Source organism: Ascidiella aspersa, chromosome 7 (assembly GCF_963924565.1).
Source record: "Ascidiella aspersa chromosome 7, kaAscAspe10.2, whole genome shotgun sequence".
Taxonomy (NCBI): Eukaryota; Metazoa; Chordata; class Ascidiacea; order Phlebobranchia; family Ascidiidae; genus Ascidiella; species Ascidiella aspersa.
In genome coordinates this window covers 4,861,150-4,885,934 of record NC_139453.1, presented here as the reverse complement: position 1 = coordinate 4,885,934, position 24,785 = coordinate 4,861,150, and the positions used below count along the sequence as shown (strand labels likewise).

Sequence of the window (24,785 nt, the reverse complement as noted above, 5' to 3'; positions counted from 1 at the left end):
TGAAGTCAGTTAGGTTAAAAAAAAATTAAATCCAGCCTGCCATCTTGGATTGTTGCAATATTCCGGCCTGTGATCACCATTCTTAACAGTTATCCGGCACATAATGAAAAAGTTTTGCGACCCTTGGCCAAGACAAATAAGGAAACAGTCTTTAGCGCTGCTAGCGGTTGGTATGTGGCTCACATTTGGCCGTGAGAGGCGGACTGGAGCGTCTATAAATCGCTATATTAGTGCAACATGCTTGAGCAAGTAAATTAAATGCTACATAAAACAGCGATTGGCAAAATATATATTTACACAAGTTGTGTATTTTTTTGTAGTGCTTCGCATACCATTAGTACCTCTGCAATAATATAAATAAATGATAGTGAAGGTTTGTAATTTTAGAATCTCAATTTTAAGAGTTTTTAGTTTGTAATTCGACAACACACTACAAAGCAAGTGTCATTAATCATAACGCCGCCTTTGGCAATTATAGTTACAAAACATGTGCTTGCCTAGATTTAAAAGATAAACGGTTAAAATAGATTCTGTGTAACGTACAACATTGCGAAGTTTTAAGGTAACAAATTGGCAAAAACAGACAAGAGAAGCACAATAATGCTGACGTCAGAAACAACAGCGCCGCTGGTGGTTGGCATTGTTGGGGCGCTGGTCACTGAAGCCACCATTTTCTTCGTGGTGGTAACCGGGACTTGGGTTGGGGTCGAGGCTGGGTTTTGGGTGACTGTCCCTGCCGTGTTTGACGGGGCTGCTGTCGCCATGGCTTTGATTTCGGCAATGCTTTTTGAGTTGCAATTGTCGGTCATACAACAAACTGTCTCACAAGCTCTAAAAAGTGATTATAATTTTTGTTGAAAAAGTTGAAATATTGTATTTTTGCTGCCAAAAATATTCTGCAAAAATATAAATTGTTTTCGTCAAGAAATGCTTTCGACTTAGCATTAGCTGGAGTTTTCCGGTTAAATAAAGATGGAAAACGGAGTTATATTTAATAAGATATGTTAAGATTTGCCATGTTGTCAAAAACATTTATATAAAGTTTAATTTTCCGAATTGCAAATTTCAGACATAGTCTACATCTGTAAATACATCACAAATTAGCGGTTGCCCATGCTTCAATTAAAGATAAACACATATATGTGTTCAATAACTGTGATCGAGCCCTTCAAAAGCTGCTTTTTGACCAAGGATTACTGCTTACGTATAATTAGTTCACAGAAAGCCATCGCAGACCAACCGAATCTGTCGATCAGATACTAACACAAAACACATACTTAGATGAAATAGTTTCGGTCTCCTTATTTCGTTTAAAGCGGCCACCATAGCAAAAGTCAGGCACCTTAAATTCAATATATTTTAGCAAAATCATAGTAAACTAAATCAAAGGTACGCTCACCCCCACGTTAAAGAAGACACTGGCAATCCTGCCTTTGATGAAACGAAAGCGATGGCCGCCTTATGACAAGTGGCCAGGTTTTTCAGCTCTTCGCAAAATGTCTGGTTAGCGCATTGCATGATCACGCCATGAACCACTTGGTTATCTGTGCAATACAAAAAAAAAAGCTGCTACTTGCGGATAATTTCCTCTATTCCCCTAAAAATGCAGTGGCTTTTGTATGCTGGCAATCTTGGTAAAAATAGGTTAGAATGTTATTGTTAATTTTTGGCTGATACAAGCAATAGTATATTGGAGACGGAAGATTTGAACTTGCAGTTTTTTAGAATCTCATGTTCGTACGTTTCCTCAACGTGTCCAACCTCGTATGACATTAATTTTGGGTCGCTTTAGTATGATATCAAGCTTGTTCGTATATCTTTTGACAAATTAGTGCAATACATGACAGACTTTTAAAGGAGACTAGATTGTTTTGTGTTTTAAATTGCTAAAATACAGCCACAAATTTTGTGCGTTTAAAATGTTCTGTAATGTTTAGTTTGTACAAATTCGACATGATCATGTGAAGATTGGAAAAAGAGGTTTCTAAATATTTAAAATCACTTACTATTCAAATTTGCTAATAATTAAGAAATTGTTTTTTAAAAATAACCCACTTTCAAAAATTTGAAAACTATTTCTGTCCATAATACTAATGTGAAAAAACAAGCTAGTTGAGTGCTGTTTTTGTTGTTCAGTGCGAAACATTTTAAAGGAGTAGCACATTTACAAAAAAAGTCTCTGGTTATTTTACCTGCTGCAGTCAAACTGTTCGTAAGCAAACTTATAACGAAAACGATAAAAAAGAATACTATGTCACAAACTATCTTTGTTGCACAGTTGCGCAGAAGTAGGCAAGTACCTTATTGTTACTTACTTGATGACGTAAGGCTATGACGTACCTTTATGACGTAATCGTTAAAAAGCTTTTCTGATGTCCTCCGTAGCAATTTTACTCAATTTAAACACGCATTCCGTCTGCAAATTTGTCTTATCTAAGTCATGTTTTAATTTGTCTTACCTAAAAATCGTCTTACCTAGAGTTCATTGCAAGATTGGTGAGCCTTTGTTGTACTGCTTTTGTTTGTGCTGTAGCATTAAATAACATTTGTGGCTGTCAATGCAGGCTATACCCTAATTACAACAATTTGTTGCATTTTACAAAACTATTGTGAAAAAAAAAACTTAAAAAAAACGTCTGTGGTTACCCAATCTACCTATAACGAAAACGATAAAAGAGAACGAATTGTATCTTTTTTGCACATTTGCGCACGAGTACGGAAGTACGTTACGGTAACTTATTTGATGACGTCACGATATGACTTTGATTATGGACGTCATCGTTGCAAAATATTTCATGCCCCACGCCTAGGCAACAGTCTTGAACCTGTCCCTGGTACGCAATGGATAGGTTAATTTTAACTTTGGCGACGAAGAAATTTTAATTAAAGTATAAAAAATAAACTTAAAAAATCTATAAAATGACGAAGCAGGCCAGAACTCACATCCGCTGGCCGTACCCGCACTTCTTCCGCATCTCGGGTTTGTTCCTGTGCAAGGAGTGTTGGGATTTGACGTGTTGGTGATCGCAGCGTTTGAAGAACCGAAGCCATCAACACAATTGAGTCCCTCCACAGCGTAGTAACCGGTACAAGCCAGCAGAAGGCAGGTCAGGACAAACTTGTACATTTTGCTAGATTTCGTTTGGGTAGATGCTAACTTATCTGCATGTCAAAAAGGTTGGGATGAGAAAATGATAACAGTGCTAGAGAATGTGTTACATAAAACGTAACAAACCGGTTTTGCGAAACAATAAAAAACATTTTGGTAAAAAATTCTACCATCAAAAAGCGCCTTTTCTGCGTTTTTAATACTGAACTTTGACAGTATAGAGTCTACACAAACAACCTGGCTATGCCTAAGGTCTATTTGACTAAGCCTAACTATTTGTGCACGATTAGAAACCATTTTATATGAAATGACTCTTTCCTACATGTTTTAAGTTGATTCCAGTTCCATTTATATTGCCATTTCGGTAAATACTTCATGAAAATTCCAGTCGAAAAAAAAAATTTTTTTCCTTACTTTTAAAACTTTTGCAACTTTAGTTAAAGTTTGTGCTTCGCCGTGCAATGACTCAAAGAAAAGTTATGACTCTTTTTTTTGCTGGGCTGACTTTTAATTGAATCGCGACTTTTTACGGAAACTGGTTTTCGATTGTGTTTTGTTTCAGCGCCATGACGTCAACCTTTTGTGCGATTTGTCTTAACGCGGAAGTCGGAGTTAAATTAAAAGTTGGGCCACATCACCCAACAATAGTTTTATCCACGAATGCAGTGGTACTCAACCGGGGTGACGTGGCGCCCTGGTGTGCCACTTCTAACGCTCAAGGGTGGATTTGAGATTTTTTTTAAATCTGATTTTTGCTCAATTGGAAGATTCTTGATACAACTATTTGTTCACGATTAGAGACCAGTTTATATGAAATGAAACTTCTCCACATGTTTTAAGTTGATTCCAGTTCCATTTATAGTGCCATTTTAGTAAATACTCAACGAAAATTCCAGTCGAAAAAAAAAAACGATAATTTTTTCCTCGTTTGTAAAACGTTTTCTTCTTTTTTGAGTGGTTGGCAAACTAGTTTTTTGCCAACTTTACTCAACAAACAACTTTAAACTTATAAAACTGTTAAACGCATTCTATTCTTTTGCATAGCAAACACAAAAAAACTAATTACTAGCAAGTTAACGTTTTAGCATGTAATAGTTTACTGACCCTACTTTACTAGAATGTAGGAGATTAAAGCACCTCAATACGAGTTACGTAATTTGTGGAAATGAGTCAAATCAAGGCATTTTATCCTAATGACTTCGGTAAGCCAAGTTAAGTCGTTGGAAAAGAGTGAAAGTTAAGAGCTCATTGATATAAGTCTTTGTAACCCTGCCAAGTAGCACTTAAGTTTTTATTTTTATTTTAGCCTTGTTTTAGTTGAATCAGTTGTGAATGTATGGCAGTGCACTACTTTTTTTTTCATTATAAACAGTAGTTTAGGCTTGCAATCTATTTTGGTTGTTTATTCATGTTTTTTGGACTTTAGGTGGCAATACCGCTTTTATATTGCTTAAATATGTTTATCTTTTATAACTATAGAGAAAGTGATTTTCGGTTTTTAGGATTTATCTAAGTACACGGTTGTGTGTTACCGCTTTAGCTTTCAGCAACAATTGGTTGTTGTTGTTGTTTCTAAACTTGCGTTATGCAAAGCGACCTGTATTTTGATTACTATACTACCTTTCTTCACACTGACTAGACCAGGGTTAGGGCCAAATCCGGCTCGCTGCATCTTTTCACAATGATCCAAAAATACTGTATTTTATCAAATGCAAAAACGATTTCATAAATCTGATTTTATAGTATGGAAAATCCTTTTTAAGGTTTTCTTTCATTAATAGTAATGAAGTCAGTTAGGTTTGTCTCTACAAACCTGATATTATGCCTGGTAGCAATAGCTTATATATTGAAGTCAGTTAGGTTAAAAAAAAATTAAATCCAGCCTGCCATCTTGGATTGTTGCAATATTCCGGCCTGTGATCACCATTCTTAACAGTTATCCGGCACATAATGAAAAAGTTTTGCGACCCTTGGCCAAGACAAATAAGGAAACAGTCTTTAGCGCTGCTAGCGGTTGGTATGTGGCTCACATTTGGCCGTGAGAGGCGGACTGGAGCGTCTATAAATCGCTATATTAGTGCAACATGCTTGAGCAAGTAAATTAAATGCTACATAAAACAGCGATTGGCAAAATATATATTTACACAAGTTGTGTATTTTTTTGTAGTGCTTCGCATACCATTAGTACCTCTGCAATAATATAAATAAATGATAGTGAAGGTTTGTAATTTTAGAATCTCAATTTTAAGAGTTTTTAGTTTGTAATTCGACAACACACTACAAAGCAAGTGTCATTAATCATAACGCCGCCTTTGGCAATTATAGTTACAAAACATGTGCTTGCCTAGATTTAAAAGATAAACGGTTAAAATAGATTCTGTGTAACGTACAACATTGCGAAGTTTTAAGGTAACAAATTGGCAAAAACAGACAAGAGAAGCACAATAATGCTGACGTCAGAAACAACAGCGCCGCTGGTGGTTGGCATTGTTGGGGCGCTGGTCACTGAAGCCACCATTTTCTTCGTGGTGGTAACCGGGACTTGGGTTGGGGTCGAGGCTGGGTTTTGGGTGACTGTCCCTGCCGTGTTTGACGGGGCTGCTGTCGCCATGGCTTTGATTTCGGCAATGCTTTTTGAGTTGCAATTGTCGGTCATACAACAAACTGTCTCACAAGCTCTAAAAAGTGATTATAATTTTTGTTGAAAAAGTTGAAATATTGTATTTTTGCTGCCAAAAATATTCTGCAAAAATATAAATTGTTTTCGTCAAGAAATGCTTTCGACTTAGCATTAGCTGGAGTTTTCCGGTTAAATAAAGATGGAAAACGGAGTTATATTTAATAAGATATGTTAAGATTTGCCATGTTGTCAAAAACATTTATATAAAGTTTAATTTTCCGAATTGCAAATTTCAGACATAGTCTACATCTGTAAATACATCACAAATTAGCGGTTGCCCATGCTTCAATTAAAGATAAACACATATATGTGTTCAATAACTGTGATCGAGCCCTTCAAAAGCTGCTTTTTGACCAAGGATTACTGCTTACGTATAATTAGTTCACAGAAAGCCATCGCAGACCAACCGAATCTGTCGATCAGATACTAACACAAAACACATACTTAGATGAAATAGTTTCGGTCTCCTTATTTCGTTTAAAGCGGCCACCATAGCAAAAGTCAGGCACCTTAAATTCAATATATTTTAGCAAAATCATAGTAAACTAAATCAAAGGTACGCTCACCCCCACGTTAAAGAAGACACTGGCAATCCTGCCTTTGATGAAACGAAAGCGATGGCCGCCTTATGACAAGTGGCCAGGTTTTTCAGCTCTTCGCAAAATGTCTGGTTAGCGCATTGCATGATCACGCCATGAACCACTTGGTTATCTGTGCAATACAAAAAAAAAAGCTGCTACTTGCGGATAATTTCCTCTATTCCCCTAAAAATGCAGTGGCTTTTGTATGCTGGCAATCTTGGTAAAAATAGGTTAGAATGTTATTGTTAATTTTTGGCTGATACAAGCAATAGTATATTGGAGACGGAAGATTTGAACTTGCAGTTTTTTAGAATCTCATTTTCGTACGTTTCCTCAACGTGTCCAACCTCGTATGACATTAATTTTGGGTCGCTTTAGTATGATATCAAGCTTGTTCGTATATCTTTTGACAAATTAGTGCAATACATGACAGACTTTTAAAGGAGACTAGATTGTTTTGTGTTTTAAATTGCTAAAATACAGCCACAAATTTTGTGCATTTAAAATGTTCTGTAATGTTTAGTTTGTACAAATTCGACATGATCATGTGAAGATTGGAAAAAGAGGTTTCTAAATATTTAAAATCACTTACTATTCAAATTTGCTAATAATTAAGAAATTGTTTTTTAAAAATAACCCACTTTCAAAAATTTGAAAACCATTTCTGTTCATAATACTAATGTGAAAAAACAAGCTAGTTGAGTGCTGTTTTTGTTGTTGAGTGCGAAACATTTTAAAGGAGTAGGACATTTGACAAAAAAAGTCTCTGGTTATTTTACCTGCTGCAGTCAAACTGTTCGTAAGCAAACTTATAACGAAAACGATAAAAAAGAATACTATGTCACAAACTATCTTTGTTGCACAGTTGCGCAGAAGTAGGCAAGTACCTTATTGTTACTTACTTGATGACGTAAGGCTATGACGTACCTTTATGACGTAATCGTTAAAAAGCTTTTCTGATGTCCTCCGTAGCAATTTTACTCAATTTAAACACGCATTCCGTCTGCAAATTTGTCTTATCTAAGTCATGTTTTAATTTGTCTTACCTAAAAATCGTCTTACCTAGAGTTCATTGCAAGATTGGTGAGCCTTTGTTGTACTGCTTTTGTTTGTGCTGTAGCATTAAATAACATTTGTGGCTGTCAATGCAGGCTATACCCTAATTACAACAATTTGTTGCATTTTACAAAACTATTGTGAAAAAAAAAACTTAAAAAAAACGTCTGTGGTTACCCAATCTACCTATAACGAAAACGATAAAAGAGAACGAATTGTATCTTTTTTGCACATTTGCGCACGAGTACGGAAGTACGTTACGGTAACTTATTTGATGACGTCACGATATGACTTTGATTATGGACGTCATCGTTGCAAAATATTTCATGCCCCACGCCTAGGCAACAGTCTTGAACCTGTCCCTGGTACGCAATGGATAGGTTAATTTTAACTTTGGCGACGAAGAAATTTTAATTAAAGTATAAAAAATAAACTTAAAAAATCTATAAAATGACGAAGCAGGCCAGAACTCACATCCGCTGGCCGTACCCGCACTTCTTCCGCATCTCGGGTTTGTTCCTGTGCAAGGAGTGTTGGGATTTGACGTGTTGGTGATCGCAGCGTTTGAAGAACCGAAGCCATCAACGCAATTGAGTCCTTCCACAGCGTAGTAACCGGTACAAGCCAGCAGAAGGCAGGTCAGGACAAACTTGTACATTTTGCTAGATTTCGTTTGGGTAGCTGCTAACTGATCTACATGTAAAAAAGGTTGGGATGAGAAAATGATAACAGTGCTAGAGAATGTGTTACATAAAACGTAACAAACCGGTTTTGCGAAACAATAAAAAACATTTTGATAATAAATTCTATTTTTTGCGTTTTTAATACTGAACTTAGAGAGAGTCTACACAAACAACCTGGCTATGCCTAAGGTCTATTTGACTAACCCTAACTATTTGTGCACGATTAGAGACTATTTTATATGAAATGACACTTTCCTACATGTTTTAAGTTGATTCCAGTTCCATTTATATTGCCATTTCGGTAAATACTTCATGAAAATTCCAGTCGAAAAAAAAAAATTTTTTCCTTACTTTTAAAACTTTTGCAACTTTAGTTAAAGTTTGTGCTTCGCCGTGCAATGACTCAAAGAAAAGTTATGACTCTTTTTTTTGCTGGGCTGACTTTTAATTGAATCGCGACTTTTTACGGAAACTGGTTTTCGATTGTGTTTTGTTTCAGCGCCATGACGTCAACCTTTTGTGCGATTTGTCTTAACGCGGAAGTCGGAGTTAAATTAAAAGTTGGGCCACATCACCCAACAATAGTTTTATCCACGAATGCAGTGGTACTCAACCGGGGTGACGTGGCGCCCTGGTGTGCCACTTCTAACGCTCAAGGGTGGATTTGAGATTTTTTTTAAATCTGATTTTTGCTCAATTGGAAGATTCTTGATACAACTATTTGTTCACGATTAGAGACCAGTTTATATGAAATGAAACTTCTCCACATGTTTTAAGTTGATTCCAGTTCCATTTATAGTGCCATTTTAGTAAATACTCAACGAAAATTCCAGTCGAAAAAAAAAAACGATAATTTTTTCCTCGCTTGTAAAACGTTTTCTTCTTTTTTGAGTGGTTGGCAAACTAGTTTTTTGCCAACTTTACTCAACAAACAACTTTAAACTTATAAAACTGTTAAACGCATTCTATTCTTTTGCATAGCAAACACAAAAAAACTAATTACTAGCAAGTTAACGTTTTAGCATGTAATAGTTTACTGACCCTACTTTACTAGAATGTAGGAGATTAAAGCACCTCAATACGAGTTACGTAATTTGTGGAAATGAGTCAAATCAAGGCATTTTATCCTAATGACTTCGGTAAGCCAAGTTAAGTCGTTGGAAAAGAGTGAAAGTTAAGAGCTCATTGATATAAGTCTTTGTAACCCTGCCAAGTAGCACTTAAGTTTTTATTTTTATTTTAGCCTTGTTTTAGTTGAATCAGTTGTGAATGTATGGCAGTGCACTACTTTTTTTTTCATTATAAACAGTAGTTTAGGCTTGCAATCTATTTTGGTTGTTTATTCATGTTTTTTGGACTTTAGGTGGCAATACCGCTTTTATATTGCTTAAATATGTTTATCTTTTATAACTATAGAGAAAGTGATTTTCGGTTTTTAGGATTTATCTAAGTACACGGTTGTGTGTTACCGCTTTAGCTTTCAGCAACAATTGGTTGTTGTTGTTGTTTCTAAACTTGCGTTATGCAAAGCGACCTGTATTTTGATTACTATACTACCTTTCTTCACACTGACTAGACCAGGGTTAGGGCCAAATCCGGCTCGCTGCATCTTTTCACAATGATCCAAAAATACTGTATTTTATCGAATGCAAAAACGATTTCATAAATCTGATTTTATAGTATGGAAAATCCTTTTTAAGGTTTTCTTTCATTAATAGTAATGAAGTCAGTTAGGTTTGTCTCTACAAACCTGATATTATGCCTGGTAGCAATAGCTTATATATTGAAGTCAGTTAGGTTAAAAAAAAATTAAATCCAGCCTGCCATCTTGGATTGTTGCAATATTCCGGCCTGTGATCACCATTCTTAACAGTTATCCGGCACATAATGAAAAAGTTTTGCGACCCTTGGCCAAGACAAATAAGGAAACAGTCTTTAGCGCTGCTAGCGGTTGGTATGTGGCTCACATTTGGCCGTGAGAGGCGGACTGGAGCGTCTATAAATCGCTATATTAGTGCAACATGCTTGAGCAAGTAAATTAAATGCTACATAAAACAGCGATTGGCAAAATATATATATACACAAGTTGTGTATTTTTTTGTAGTGCTTCGCATACCATTAGTACCTCTGCAATAATATAAATAAATGATAGTGAAGGTTTGTAATTTTAGAATCTCAATTTTAAGAGTTTTTAGTTTGTAATTCGACAACACACTACAAAGCAAGTGTCATTAATCATAACGCCGCCTTTGGCAATTATAGTTACAAAACATGTGCTTGCCTAGATTTAAAAGATAAACGGTTAAAATAGATTCTGTGTAACGTACAACATTGCGAAGTTTTAAGGTAACAAATTGGCAAAAACAGACAAGAGAAGCACATTAATGCTGACGTCAGAAACAACAGCGCCGCTGGTGGTTGGCATTGTTGGGGCGCTGGTCACTGAAGCCACCATTTTCTTCGTGGTGGTAACCGGGACTTGGGTTGGGGTCGAGGCTGGGTTTTGGGTGACTGTCCCTGCCGTGTTTGACGGGGCTGCTGTCGCCATGGCTTTGATTTCGGCAATGCTTTTTGAGTTGCAATTGTCGGTCATACAACAAACTGTCTCACAAGCTCTAAAAAGTGATTATAATTTTTGTTGAAAAAGTTGAAATATTGTATTTTTGCTGCCAAAAATATTCTGCAAAAATATAAATTGTTTTCGTCAAGAAATGCTTTCGACTTAGCATTAGCTGGAGTTTTCCGGTTAAATAAAGATGGAAAACGGAGTTATATTTAATAAGATATGTTAAGATTTGCCATGTTGTTAAAAACATTTATATAAAGTTTAATTTTCCGAATTGCAAATTTCAGACATAGTCTACATCTGTAAATACATCACAAATTAGCGGTTGCCCATGCTTCAATTAAAGATAAACACATATATGTGTTCAATAACTGTGATCGAGCCCTTCAAAAGCTGCTTTTTGACCAAGGATTACTGCTTACGTATAATTAGTTCACAGAAAGCCATCGCAGACCAACCGAATCTGTCGATCAGATACTAACACAAAACACATACTTAGATGAAATAGTTTCGGTCTCCTTATTTCGTTTAAAGCGGCCACCATAGCAAAAGTCAGGCACCTTAAATTCAATATATTTTAGCAAAATCATAGTAAACTAAATCAAAGGTACGCTCACCCCCACGTTAAAGAAGACACTGGCAATCCTGCCTTTGATGAAACGAAAGCGATGGCCGCCTTATGACAAGTGGCCAGGTTTTTCAGCTCTTCGCAAAATGTCTGGTTAGCGCATTGCATGATCACGCCATGAACCACTTGGTTATCTGTGCAATACAAAAAAAAAAGCTGCTACTTGCGGATAATTTCCTCTATTCCCCTAAAAATGCAGTGGCTTTTGTATGCTGGCAATCTTGGTAAAAATAGGTTAGAATGTTATTGTTAATTTTTGGCTGATACAAGCAATAGTATATTGGAGACGGAAGATTTGAACTTGCAGTTTTTTAGAATCTCATGTTCGTACGTTTCCTCAACGTGTCCAACCTCGTATGACATTAATTTTGGGTCGCTTTAGTATGATATCAAGCTTGTTCGTATATCTTTTGACAAATTAGTGCAATACATGACAGACTTTTAAAGGAGACTAGATTGTTTTGTGTTTTAAATTGCTAAAATACAGCCACAAATTTTGTGCATTTAAAATGTTCTGTAATGTTTAGTTTGTACAAATTCGACATGATCATGTGAAGATTGGAAAAAGAGGTTTCTAAATATTTAAAATCACTTACTATTCAAATTTGCTAATAATTAAGAAATTGTTTTTTTAAAATAACCCACTTTCAAAAATTTGAAAACTATTTCTGTCCATAATACTAATGTAAAAAAACAAGTTAGTTAAGTGCTGTTTTTGTTGTTGAGTGCGAAACATTTTAAAGGAGTAGGACATTTGACAAAAAAAGTCTCTGGTTATTTTACCTGCTGCAGTCAAACTGTTCGTAGGCAAACTTATAACGAAAACGATAAAAAAGAATACTATGTCACAAACTATCTTTGTTGCACAGTTGCGCAGAAGTAGGCAAGTACCTTATTGTTACTTACTTGATGACGTAAGGCTATGACGTACCTTTATGACGTAATCGTTAAAAAGCTTTTCTGATGTCCTCCGTAGCAATTTTACTCAATTTAAACACGCATTCCGTCTGCAAATTTGTCTTATCTAAGTCATGTTTTAATTTGTCTTACCTAAAAATCGTCTTACCTAGAGTTCATTGCAAGATTGGTGAGCCTTTGTTGTACTGCTTTTGTTTGTGCTGTAGCATTAAATAACATTTGTGGCTGTCAATGCAGGCTATACCCTAATTACAACAATTTGTTGCATTTTACAAAACTATTGTGAAAAAAAAAACTTAAAAAAAACGTCTGTGGTTACCCAATCTACCTATAACGAAAACGATAAAAGAGAACGAATTGTATCTTTTTTGCACATTTGCGCACGAGTACGGAAGTACGTTACGGTAACTTATTTGATGACGTCACGATATGACTTTGATTATGGACGTCATCGTTGCAAAATATTTCATGCCCCACGCCTAGGCAACAGTCTTGAACCTGTCCCTGGTACGCAATGGATAGGTTAATTTTAACTTTGGCGACGAAGAAATTTTAATTAAAGTATAAAAAATAAACTTAAAAAATCTATAAAATGACGAAGCAGGCCAGAACTCACATCCGCTGGCCGTACCCGCACTTCTTCCGCATCTCGGGTTTGTTCCTGTGCAAGGAGTGTTGGGATTTGACGTGTTGGTGATCGCAGCGTTTGAAGAACCGAAGCCATCAACGCAATTGAGTCCTTCCACAGCGTAGTAACCGGTACAAGCCAGCAGAAGGCAGGTCAGGACAAACTTGTACATTTTGCTAGATTTCGTTTGGGTAGATGCTAACTTATCTGCATGTAAAAAAGGTTGGGATGAGAAAATGATAACAGTGCTAGAAAATGTGTTACATAAAACGTAACAAACCGGTTTTGCGAAACAATAAAAAACATTTTGGTAAAAAATTCTACCATCAAAAAGCGCCTTTTTTGCTTTTTTAATACTGAACTTTGACAGTACAGAGTCTACACAAACAACCTGGCTATGCCTAAGGTCTATTTGACTAACCCTAACTATTTGTGCACGATTAGAGACTATTTTATATGAAATGACACTTTTCTACATGTTTTAAGTTGATTCCAGTTCCATTTATATTGTCATTTCAGTAAATACTCAACGATAATTCCAGTCGAAAAAAAAACTATAATTTTTTCCTTACTTTTAAAACTTTTGCAACTTTAGTTAAAGTTTGTGCTTCGCCGTGCAATGACTCAAAGAAAAGTTATGACCCTTTTTGCTTGGCTGACTTTTAATTGAATCGCGGCTTTTTACGGAAACTGGTTTTCGATTGTGTTTTTGTTTCAGCGCCATGACGTCAACCTTTTGTGCGATTTGTCTTAACGCGGAAGTCGGAGTTAAATTGAAAGTTGGCCCACAACACCCAACAATAGTTTTATTCGCGAATGCAGTGGTACTCAACCGGGGTGACGTGGCGCCCTGGTGTGCCACTTCTAACGCTCAAGGGTGGATTTGAGATTTTTTTAAAATCTGATTTTTGCTCAATTGGAAGATTCTTGATACAACTATTTGTTCACGATTAGAGACCAGTTTATATGAAATGAAACTTCTCCACATGTTTTAAGTGGTTGGCAAACTAGTTTTTTGCCAACTTTACTCAACAAACAACTTTAAACTTATAAAACTGTTAAACGCATTCTATTCTTTTGCATAGCAAACACAAAAAAACTAATTACTAGCAAGTTAACGTTTTAACATGTAATAGTTTACTGACCCTACTTTACTAGAATGTAGGAGATTAAAGCACCTCAATACGAGTTACGTAATTTGTGGAAATGAGTCAAATCAAGGCATTTTATCCTAATGACTTCGGTAAGCCAAGTTAAGTCGTTGGAAAAGAGTGAAAGTTAAGAGCTCATTGATATAAGTCTTTGTAACCCTGCCAAGTAGCACTTAAGTTTTTATTTTTATTTTAGCCTTGTTTTAGTTGAATCAGTTGTGAATGTATGGCAGTGCACTACTTTTTTTTTCATTATAAACAGTAGTTTAGGCTTGCAATCTATTTTGGTTGTTTATTCATGTTTTTTGGACTTTAGGTGGCAATACCGCTTTTATATTGCTTAAATATGTTTATCTTTTATAACTATAGAGAAAGTGATTTTCGGTTTTTAGGATTTATCTAAGTACACGGTTGTGTGTTACCGCTTTAGCTTTCAGCAACAATTGGTTGTTGTTGTTGTTTCTAAACTTGCGTTATGCAAAGCGACCTGTATTTTGTTTACTGTACTACCTTTCTTCACACGAACTAGACCAGGGTTTGGGCAAATCCGGCTCGCTGCATCTTTTCACAATGATCCAAAAATACTGTATTTTATCGAATGCAAAAACGATTTCATAAATCTGATTTTATAGTATGGAAAATACTTTTTTTTCTTTCATTAATAGTAATTATTTTTCTTTCATTAATAGTAATTAAGTCAGTTAGGTTAAAAAAAATTAAATCCAGCCTGCCATCTTGGATTGTTGCAATATTCCGGCCTGTGATCACCATTCTTAACAGTTATCTGGCACAAAATGAAAAAGTTTGCCGACCCCTTAACCCAGTGGTTGGCAAAAATTTTTTGTCGCTGCCCAAAGTACTCTTTTAACAAGCTACTGAAGGCCCACTACGTAAAACCACTACGAAAACAGTTGCGGATTGAGGATATTTAATTTGAAGGTTGATTATTACATGGCGCCTTGATTGTCAAAACAGTGTCATGTCATAATGTAAAAGATACTATAAAAAAAGGATTATACGCGCGAACACGAAAAAATTTTCGTTTATGTATAGTTAAAGTTGGCAAAAAATATAGTTAGGCTCTCAGGGCCACATTTGACACGTAGGGCTTTCCAAGGTGAGCCAATTAAAAAAATCTATGCCACACAAACTTTTTAAATAAAGTGCAATGAATGTACGACTATCACGCGGCCCACAACTACGTGGTAACACTAAACTATTCTAAATAACTCGCGGTCCACTAAAAATGGCTCTGCGGCCCACAGTTTGCCGACCACTGCCTTAACTAGACCCATGAGAAAACAGTCTTTAGCGCTGCTAGCGGTTCGTATACGATTTACATTTGGCCGTTAGAGGCGGACTGGAGCGCTTGTGTCTATATTAGTGTAAAATGCCACGCAAACTAAATGGTCTATAAAGAGCGATTTATATATTTTAGAGAATGTCTGATCCTGGTTTTACTCAGGTTTTTAAACTTTTATTTAAATGGCCTATGCATGTTTTATCTCCTACAATAATAGTGGTGGTAATTTTATTTATGAGCTTTAACTTTACAGAAGTTGTGTATTTTTTTTCTATTGTTTGGCATACCATTAGTACCTCTGCAATAACATAAATAAACTTTTGTTGTTTCTAAGTTAAAAAATGACATAAACACAAAAACTATCAATCATATTTGTTAGGCCTAATTGTTCATTAATTTGTTGTTGAAAGAAATTACACTATGTCTGTCGTTTGTAGATTATAATAAAAAGAAGGGCGCCAATAAAACTGAACGGTTCTAATGCTACTCGTAAAAGTGTTCTTAAATTAGAAGACCTTTTATAAGTCAGCAATATCATTAAGTATTGTGCTATTATATTTATTTACAGTTTATTTTATTTTTTTTTTTTAACAATTCACTAGCCAGGCAGAAAATTGGTTTAATTGTCAGCAGAGACAACTTGTCTTTGGCATTTCTCGTAAAAATGACTTATTAGTGGAATTACATTGAGAATTTCTGACAATGAAATGCTTTGCTGCTTTTAGCAAGCTGTTTGGTATTTTGCATTTTTATTACAAACCTTTCTTTTCGTGATTTCCTGGTGTGTATAATATACGGTTTTACCAATACACTTAATCTATTATTTTTCACCTTTCACCAAATAATTTTATTTCCAATAAGACTCGAATAAAAAAAATGAAGCAAACTAACAGTAAAATTATTATACCAACAAAACAGTATATGTGCTTAGTTACATTCAAAAGGTGAACGGTTAAAATAGATTCTGTGTAACGTACAACATTGCAAAGTTTTAAGCTAACAAATTGGCAAAAACAGACAAGAGAAGCACAATAATGCTGACGTCAGAAACAACAGCGCCGCTAGTGGTTGGCATTGTTGGAGCGCTGGTCACTAAAGTCACCATTTTCTTCGTGGTGATAACTGGGGCTGGGTTTTGGGTTACTGTTCCTGACGGGGCTGCTGACGCCATGGCTTTGATTTCGGCAATGCTCTTTGAGTTGCAGTTGTCAGTCATACAGCAAACTGCCTCGCAGGCTCTGGAAAAGTGGTTTAGTTTTCGTTACTTGAAATTATTAAAACATTGTATTTTTGCTGCAAAAAAAATTCTGAAAAATGTAAATTTGTTTTTGCTAAAATTGCTTTCGATTTATTAGCTGAAGTTTACCGTTAACAAAGATGGAAAACGGCGTTACATTTGATAAAATATGTTAGGGTTTGGCATGTTGCCAACAACGTTTTTATAAAGTTTAATTTTCCGAAATACAATTTCCGGCAGACATTCTGCATCTGTAAATACATCAGAAAATAAGCAGTTACACATACTCAACTGTGATCTATCCCTGCTGAAGCTGCCTTTTGACCTCACCGTCATACTTTGAGAGGAATAAGGGTACATACCCAGCCCAAAGGCGCTATGCATAGTTTGACTAATGACATGAACTTAGAATTGAATTTCAGTTTATTGCAAACAATCCAACTTGAACTTAAGTCATTCTGAAATACTTTCTGTAAAAACTTTTTTATTTTTGTCCTGATTAAACTTCGCTCAAATAATTCAAACAACTGTTGATGACGTCACTGCCGAGTGGAATCCTGAGTTCGATTCCTTGCGCCGTGTGACTCATAAACACTACGAATGGCAATTTCTGTTTAGACTGTAAATTCCATTATCTTGCGCCAAAGCGAATCTCCAATATGTGCCCAAAAGTATTCGTTAATTTAAAAGTAACCAATATTAACGATAAGAAGGCTTTCCAGCTGCATTTTCATCACGAGCTCACTCGAGAACGGCAAGTGTTTTTAAGATACATGTTTAAAACGTCATGTTATAAAATTCTCTGTGTATTCCTGACAATTATGTTCCTTAAAACAAAAATCCTGCGGCCACACTTGATCATATAGAACTTTACTGCAACCTATTTAATAAAAACCTTTTTTAAAAGATAGTATAATGCGTTTTTATTATAAGCGTGATAAGGTCTATGGTATGGAATGGAAAAACGGCTTAAAATGGTTGAGAAACACTGCTTTAGATTGGGAGTAATCCAACAACCAAAGCCCAACTAAACTAAAGGCACCTTGAAAATCAATATACCAGGGTGTCCATGAAGTCTTTTACAATTTAAAAAATTATTAAAAAGTGAAATGATGATGTATCGCAATGAGGTTTGTTTTATGTTAATCAGTATTTCATAAATTTTTATTGAAACATTATATACACTTAAACATTTAATCAGCATTTAATTAAAAATAATTAAAAATGTCATTACTTTATTTGATACACTTCTATATGGGCACCATTAGTTGCACGAAGCACTTCTAAACGGTTAATTTAAAAATTTTGTCTGAAACAATAAATTTTAGTGTCAATAAAAACTTTATGAAATACTGATTAACATAAAACAACCCTCATTGCGATATTTCATCATTTCATTTTTTAATAATTTTTTTAAATTGTAAAGAGACTTTATGGACGCCCTGTATTATTGCAAATCCTAGCAAATCAAGCAAAAACAAATGTACACTCACCCGCCAGTTATCATAGACGTTGGCAATCTTGTCTTTAATGAAACGAAAGCGATGGCAGACTGTTGACATGTAGCCAGGTTTTTCAGCGATTCGCAAAATGTCTGGTTGGCGCATTGCATAACCACGCCACGAATCTCTCGGCCAACTGTGCAATACAAAAAAATGTGCTACTTGCAGATAATTTCTTCGATTTTTTTTAAAATGCAGTAATGCTGGAACTCTCGTAAAAATAGGTTTTAATGTTATTGTCAATGTTTGGCTGATACAAGCAAGAGTATGTATGAGACGAAAGATTTGAACTTGCAGTTTATTAGATTTTCAATGCTCGTAACGACAGACTTTCTAAGGAGACTTTTTTGATGACGTCACAATATGACGTAGCTTTGTGATGTAATCGTTAAAAAATATTTAATACAAAAAAAATATATATTTAATACCCCACGCCCAAGCAACAGTCTCGAACCGGTCTCAGGCCCACAATTTATAGGTTAATTCGAACTTAAGCGACAAGCAATTGTATAAAAGTAAAAAAAATAAACTAAACAAATGATTATCAAGGCAGAACTCACATCCGCTGACCGTAGCCGAAGTCCTAGCACATCTCTGGTTTGCCCCTGTGCAAGCTGTGTCGGGCTTGGACGTGTTGGTGACCGAAGTTAATGAAGCACCGATGCCATCAACACAATTGAGTCCTTCCACAGCGTAGTAACCGGTACAAGCCAGCAGAAGGCAGGTCAGGACAAACTTGTACATTTTACAAGATTTCTGTGGGTAGTTGCTAACTTATCTGCATGTAAAAAAGGTTGGGATGAGAAAATAATGACGCTGCTAGAAGGGTTGATTAAATAATCCTTCATTATTCTATTGCGTTGGCAGCAACAAAAATGCAAGTTTAAAGTGGAACGAACACCTCCGCCGTCAAATATGGCAAAATTAGAGCAAAAAAAATTGTTATTACGTGTAGAAGTTCTGATGTTCCTTGACATAACAACTAACTAAATAAACAATCGACCAAATCTGAACTGTTTTGTCTGTCATAAAGTTGTCTACTCCTTGGAATGACATTATTGGATTAACTAGGGATATCCGGATCCAATACCTGATTCCCAGTGCCAGTGATAGTATCGGTACTCGTCCGAAATGACTACCGAGTCTGAAAGTGCACATGCCATTTTTAAAAAAATTTAAAAAACGAAAAAAGGGAAAGGCTATAAGCTTACCTGTCCTAATCTATTTTAAAACAAAAATTTATCAAATAACATTCTGTTAACAACCTGAGGCGGCTAAAGCAAAATTTGGCATATTAAACTAGAAAAAAAAATGTTTAACGATTATTTTTATCTATTTTGCTTGTTTAAGGATGTGACTATCATTTCGGATCGGCTCGCGATACTTGTCCGAATATCGGGTATCGATATTGGATTCAAATAACACCCACTTCTAATATTTTTTACTTTCGCAATATCTTAAATTGCGAGCAAGGTTTTAAAACAAAACTTTCGTCACCACTCCAAATGTTGACCAATCGCAAATTTCAACCATGTTGCTGTTCTTATATTATAAAATTGTTCAGCCGTTGCTGTTCGCCAGTATAAGAAAACTTATCTTGTTTATGGAAAATTTCGAAAGCTGTTTGAAAACACGGCCTAAAGCTATACACTACTAGGTTATAACTCATGTGTTTCACAAAGGTAATAAACGGTCTGCAAAACAAAACAAAAAGTTTAATGGTGAAAATAACGGCCCAAATAAACGTGAAACGAGACATGCTTTATTGTTGAAATGTAACTGATCTGGCCTTCATATCACTGATGACGGCATGAGCATTTGCCGAAACGTTTGAACAATAAAGCATGTCGATTTTTACGTCTATTTGGGCCGTTATTTTCACCATTAAAACAAAAAAGCATTATGTTGTACCTTTTAAAAAGCGCCTTATTTGCGTTTTTAATACTAAACTAACCTTGGACAGTACAGAGGCTACACTCTGACTATTCCCAAGGTCCGCTAACTTTTGAAACTTTAATTAAAGTTTGTTCCCCGCCGTGCAATGACTCCGAGGAAAGCTATGACTCTTTTTTGCTGAGCTGCCTTTTCTTTTGATCACATCTTTTTACGAAAACTGGTTTTCGATTGTGTTTTTGTTTCAGCGCCATGACGTCAACCTTTTCGTGCAATTTGTCGCAACGCGAAAGTCGGATTTAAATTTAAAGTTGGCCCACAACACCCATCAACAGTTTTATCCCCGCATGCAGTGGTACTCAACCGGGGTGCCGAGGCGCCCTGGTGTGCCATTTCTAATGCATTTGAGCATTTTTTTAAATCCGATTTTTGCTCAATTGGAAGATTCTTGATACAACTATTTGTGCATGATTAGAGACGATTTTACATAATATGACACTTTCCTACATGTTTTAAGTTGATTCCAGTTCAATTTATATTGCCATTTCAGTAAAATACTTAACGAAAATTCCAGTCGGGATGCCGCAAATCTATTTATTAGTGTTAAAGGTGCCGTAAGCCTTAAAAGGTAGACAATCTGAAAAAGGTCAGCAATGCTTTGGGAGACTTTTTAAACCTCCTAATGCGGACCGAGTCAAAACTGTAACTGGTTCACGGACCGGCCTAAAAAACAACAAGTTTAATTCAATGGAAGCCTTGTGCGGACTGCAGCCATAATACCTAAATAAGAACAACATCAAAGTCGAAATATAACACAGTTCGGAGTAAGAATATATGACCCAATATAGTTCTAAATCAAAGTTAGTTCTAAATCTGTCAAAATGGGACCTAAATGGTCAGAATCAGCCTTAGGTGACCTTTTACTTTACCCCAATCCCCACCCCTATGAATTCATTATTACCACAACCCTATTTTTTATACTAATTTCTAACCCCTACCATGACCCCCAAGGTCTAGGACAACACATAGTAATGACATTAAAAACGTAAAAAAATCAATATAAAAAAGTAAGAAGGCCAGACCCGCACCTTAAAACGTATACGTTATGGCGACCATGGCCTGGTGGTGTCGACGAGCGTTTTACTGTATTAAAAACGCGTCCTACTTTCAGTAAAGAATCCTCGACCACTTGCTTATCTTTACTCTGACAGAACAGCCGTATGTAGGTCGTAAAATTGTAAAATCAAGCAGAAAAAGTGAACAAAAAGTCGAAACCTTGAAATTAGACAGTTCAAAATTTAACCTACCCCATTTCCAAATATGCTAGCAACTTTCAACCGTATAAGACAGTTATTTTGGTTATATTTGCGACTCAACTATAAGCGTAGAATAAAAAAAACGTCTTTTGAACGTTTTCGTTTTACAAGGAAGTGATGGGGATGGCGAGCGAGTTTCTGGTGTGAAGTGACACATCGCTCAGCTGGCGAACATTTTCTCGTGTTATGAGTAGCGCCACGTAGACTTAAATAAAAACAAACGCTTTGCCTTTTGATTTGTGGCAACTTTTTCGCACCAACATTGATATTTCTGACCTAACCGTCGCCACACATTATTTTAGATCAGTGCTCATTAATTTTGTGCTATTTGGTATTAAATGTGCGTTTCAGTCAAATTTATTTGTTAACTCATTAAATGTCTCGATTCCGAGCCTATTTACTATTGTGGACAATAGGCTATCTAACTGGTATACACATTTCAAAATCACCATTCTGCCAATTTGAAAACTATTACTATAAAGGACAATATGATATTATAACGTATTGAACCCTATCGTCGTGCCCTCAACGCAAAAGTTACTGATATCACAAACAAAATCTAGGAAAGTCCGCAGCCACAGCAACAACTATTTTACGTTGTAGTGATTTAAAGGTCAATCCTGTTATGCCTAAACCCCGTTAAGTTGTTGTGCTGTGCTTTTATTAAGTGCTGCCTGGCTGTTTAAGACCTTCCGGTTTTGTTCTTAGCGCTCATTTCACGATAAGCAAGCGTTACATTGTGTTCTTATGAGAGGCGGATATAGCGGTTAACTGCCAGGCCATGGCTCCAACTGAACTATGTTTTTTGCCAAAGTCCCTAAGATAATTAAAAATTCATTTTAAAGGTTTTCCCTTTTATTCTGTTTTTGTCGTTGTTTCAACCGATAGGCGCTTTGCATAATGCTACAGCATTCGTTGACAAAGAGGCGGGTATAGCGGGGAGCTGCTACCTAGCCATGGCCACAACTAAACTATGCTTTTGGCCAAGGTCCACTGTATAACTAAATGCAATTTACTTCTAAGTTTGTTCCGTTTTATTCTCTTTTTGTCCGATTTTACAAATCTTCAACTTGCATAGTACAACATTTGCTGGCTGTTTGATTTCATGTTTTTTATTCTCCGTTTTTATTAGTCTTGATAGAGCGGTGGTCGGAGAACTGTCGGCCGCGGCCCAAATGTGGGCCGCAGAGCCATTTTTAGTTGGCCGCGAGTTACTTTTGGATAGTTTAGTGTTATCACGTAGTTGTGGGCCGCGTGATAGTCCTACATTTATTGCACTTTATTTTAAAAGTGTGTATGACATAGAATTTTTAAATTGGCTCAGCTTGGAAAGCCCTATGTGTCAATTGTGGCCCTGAGAGCTTATCAAAACTATATTTTTTGCCAACTTTAACTATATGTAAACGAATTTTTTTTAACGTAGTGGTTTACGTAGTGGGCCTTCAGTAGCTCTGAAAAGAGTACTTTGGGCTGCGACAAAAGTTTGCCCACCACTGTTGTAGAGGTTACTGTTATAGACATTACAGCTTACAACGAAGATTAGGTATATAATCGCAAATTCATTTCTAAAGTTTTTCGTTTTATTCTGTTTTTGTCCGTTTAAAGGAATCTTCAACCTAAAGGTTCTGTGCAACATATGTTGACAGTGTGATTTCTTGTTTTTTATTCTCCGGTATCATAAGTCGTTATAATGTAATAGGTTGCTGTTATAGAGGATACAGCTTACACCGAATATTGAGCAAACTTAAAGCGGTAACAACGCCTGGTAACAGTAATGGACAGATATGACGTACTTTAAATCCCTATTTGGGTCTGTAACACTTAATATTTCGTTATTAATTATTCAATTAATTAATGCGAGTATAGGTTCGTGCCAATTAAGTTCCAATATAAGAATAAAACACCAGAAAGTAGATGTAGTAATACAAGTATTAATATTGTTTATCTATATATTTTGCTTTAAAAATTAACTATATTTGCAATATTAAACTATAATTGTTTTTATACAAAGTTCGTTGGGCATATTTGAAATTGAGGAATTACAACTAAAACGAAAGTTAAAGTTTAAAGTTCAGCGTTAAACATCGCAATTAAAGCAATTAATACGCAAAGCTTGAAACCACCGACAGCTACTGAACTATCGCTTGTGGTACTCTCGAACGCACGGTTACCACTAGGGCCTGTGGAATTTTTGTGTTGCACAGAAGAATCGGTTGAATTTTGTGGTTCCATTTGTGAACTAGAGCCAGTGGCAAATGTGGCAGGTTGAGGATTAACTGACACTTGTATCATCGTGGAAGGATCCCATTCTATCGAAGGTAGCACTCTGGTTATCAGAGGATTCGTTGTTTTAGCATTGCCAGAAGTAGGGTTCACAGTATTTGGCAACATTGAAGGCACAGTGGCAACCTGACGATTGCCAGTTGTTGTGGGGACGGGCGGCTTGCCAGATGTCCCTGCTATGGTTATTGGCGTCCGTGTGTTGGCATTTGTCATTGACGCAGTGGCAGGTAGCATTGGTGGAGTGGCGGGTGTCATTGGTTGAGTGGCAGTAGTCACAGTCGAGCTTTGACTGCCAGAAGTGCGCATTGCTGCCATGCTTTGTCCATTGCAATTGTCAGTGTTGCAGCAAGCTGTATCGCACTTGCTAAAAGAATAACAAATGAAATAAACAATAAAAAAACTTTATTTTCGTTAATAAACCGAAAATATACAGTGAAAAAAATATGATTCTTATATAGTGAACAATTCCTTAAAAATTTAGGAAATTATAAATTGTTTTGTGGAATAGTTGCTTTGTTAAAAGTATTCAATTAGGGATATATTGGAATTTTTTCCCGGTACCTGATCTTTTGGGCGAAATAGTATCGCGATCCAATCCACAAACGGCTCTAATACGTGAAATTGAAACGTTCAAACGCAGTTTTGCTAGTTTCTATTTACCTCAGTTTAACCGTGAAAGTTTGAAAAACATTTCCCATTTAATTTCGAAGCACTGCATTGTATCGTAAATCATGGGTTTTGGATATCGACAGCGATAGCACTTTAGTATCGGACGAGTATCGATACAATTATTTCACATAGGCCAGCGGTTCTCAACCTTTTAAGCTTCGTGGCGTCTTTCCATAGGCTCTCAACCCTCGTGGCCCCCAGCGAATAAATGCCTTTTCTAATGATTTAACAAAAAGTTCATTTTAAATTAAACTAACTAAGTAAGTCATTGCAAAGCTTGTTCTTAGACTCCGTTAAGGTATTTTTTTATTCGACTCTGTTTGGAACCAGGCGAACTACATTCGTCGAGAAAGTACCTGGATTTTCAATTTATTAACGCGTTGCTTGACAAATACGCTGTACATAACCTCACTGAATATTGGCCTAAAAGTTGACCTTGAGTAACCCCGTAGCATACCTTGCGCATTAGCGAAATCTCTGCACCTGGCACACCTTACCCAACAGCATTTGAAAAAAACACTAATTTAAGTTAACTGGAATTTTTTGATAAATAAAGACACGTATCAAGTTTGTAGAGCTCTT

At 36.0% G+C, this 24,785-nt stretch overlaps 4 protein-coding genes across 4 annotated transcripts; all 4 read right to left on the bottom strand.

Annotated features, from left to right (window-relative positions):
• Positions 1-381: 381 nt before the first annotated feature.
• On the bottom strand, positions 382-3,151 carry LOC146137366 (uncharacterized). Its single transcript, XM_083394817.1, has 3 exons — positions 2,944-3,151; positions 1,400-1,544; positions 382-831 (listed from the first exon to the last, which is right to left on the bottom strand). The coding sequence occupies exons 1-3, from the start codon at positions 3,125-3,127 to the stop codon at positions 558-560; spliced, it is 603 nt and encodes a 200-aa protein (XP_083250943.1). The 5' UTR covers positions 3,128-3,151; the 3' UTR covers positions 382-557.
• Positions 3,152-5,337: 2,186 nt separating this feature from the next.
• Positions 5,338-8,084, bottom strand: LOC146137365 (uncharacterized). Its single transcript, XM_083393881.1, has 3 exons — positions 7,901-8,084; positions 6,356-6,500; positions 5,338-5,787 (listed from the first exon to the last, which is right to left on the bottom strand). Exons 1-3 carry the CDS (start codon positions 8,082-8,084, stop codon positions 5,514-5,516), a joined length of 603 nt encoding a protein of 200 aa, XP_083250007.1. The 3' UTR covers positions 5,338-5,513.
• A 2,366-nt stretch (positions 8,085-10,450) lies between these two features.
• LOC146137364 (uncharacterized) lies at positions 10,451-13,021 on the bottom strand. The gene is made up of 3 exons (XM_083393880.1): positions 12,838-13,021; positions 11,293-11,437; positions 10,451-10,724 (listed from the first exon to the last, which is right to left on the bottom strand). Exons 1-3 carry the CDS (start codon positions 13,019-13,021, stop codon positions 10,451-10,453), a joined length of 603 nt encoding a protein of 200 aa, XP_083250006.1.
• A 3,273-nt stretch (positions 13,022-16,294) lies between these two features.
• LOC146137363 (uncharacterized) lies at positions 16,295-21,142 on the bottom strand. The gene is made up of 4 exons (XM_083393879.1): positions 21,024-21,142; positions 18,603-18,820; positions 18,034-18,178; positions 16,295-16,541 (listed from the first exon to the last, which is right to left on the bottom strand). Exons 2-4 carry the CDS (start codon positions 18,784-18,786, stop codon positions 16,295-16,297), a joined length of 576 nt encoding a protein of 191 aa, XP_083250005.1. The 5' UTR covers positions 18,787-18,820; positions 21,024-21,142.
• Between the last annotated feature and the right edge of the window lie 3,643 nt (positions 21,143-24,785).

Coding starts and splice junctions, on each gene's coding strand:
- LOC146137366 (XM_083394817.1), bottom strand. CDS start 3,127: ATGTACAAGTTTGTCCTGACCTGCCTTCTGCTGGCTTGTACCGGTTAC. Junction 1,545..2,943: donor TGCGGGTACGGCCAGCGGAT/GTGAGTTCTGGC, acceptor TGTATTGCACAG/ATAACCAAGTGGTTCATGGC. Junction 832..1,399: donor GTGTCTTCTTTAACGTGGGG/GTGAGCGTACCT, acceptor ATCACTTTTTAG/AGCTTGTGAGACAGTTTGTT.
- LOC146137365 (XM_083393881.1), bottom strand. CDS start 8,084: ATGTACAAGTTTGTCCTGACCTGCCTTCTGCTGGCTTGTACCGGTTAC. Junction 6,501..7,900: donor TGCGGGTACGGCCAGCGGAT/GTGAGTTCTGGC, acceptor TGTATTGCACAG/ATAACCAAGTGGTTCATGGC. Junction 5,788..6,355: donor GTGTCTTCTTTAACGTGGGG/GTGAGCGTACCT, acceptor ATCACTTTTTAG/AGCTTGTGAGACAGTTTGTT.
- LOC146137364 (XM_083393880.1), bottom strand. CDS start 13,021: ATGTACAAGTTTGTCCTGACCTGCCTTCTGCTGGCTTGTACCGGTTAC. Junction 11,438..12,837: donor TGCGGGTACGGCCAGCGGAT/GTGAGTTCTGGC, acceptor TGTATTGCACAG/ATAACCAAGTGGTTCATGGC. Junction 10,725..11,292: donor GTGTCTTCTTTAACGTGGGG/GTGAGCGTACCT, acceptor ATCACTTTTTAG/AGCTTGTGAGACAGTTTGTT.
- LOC146137363 (XM_083393879.1), bottom strand. CDS start 18,786: ATGTACAAGTTTGTCCTGACCTGCCTTCTGCTGGCTTGTACCGGTTAC. Junction 18,179..18,602: donor TTCGGCTACGGTCAGCGGAT/GTGAGTTCTGCC, acceptor TGTATTGCACAG/TTGGCCGAGAGATTCGTGGC. Junction 16,542..18,033: donor ACGTCTATGATAACTGGCGG/GTGAGTGTACAT, acceptor CCACTTTTCCAG/AGCCTGCGAGGCAGTTTGCT.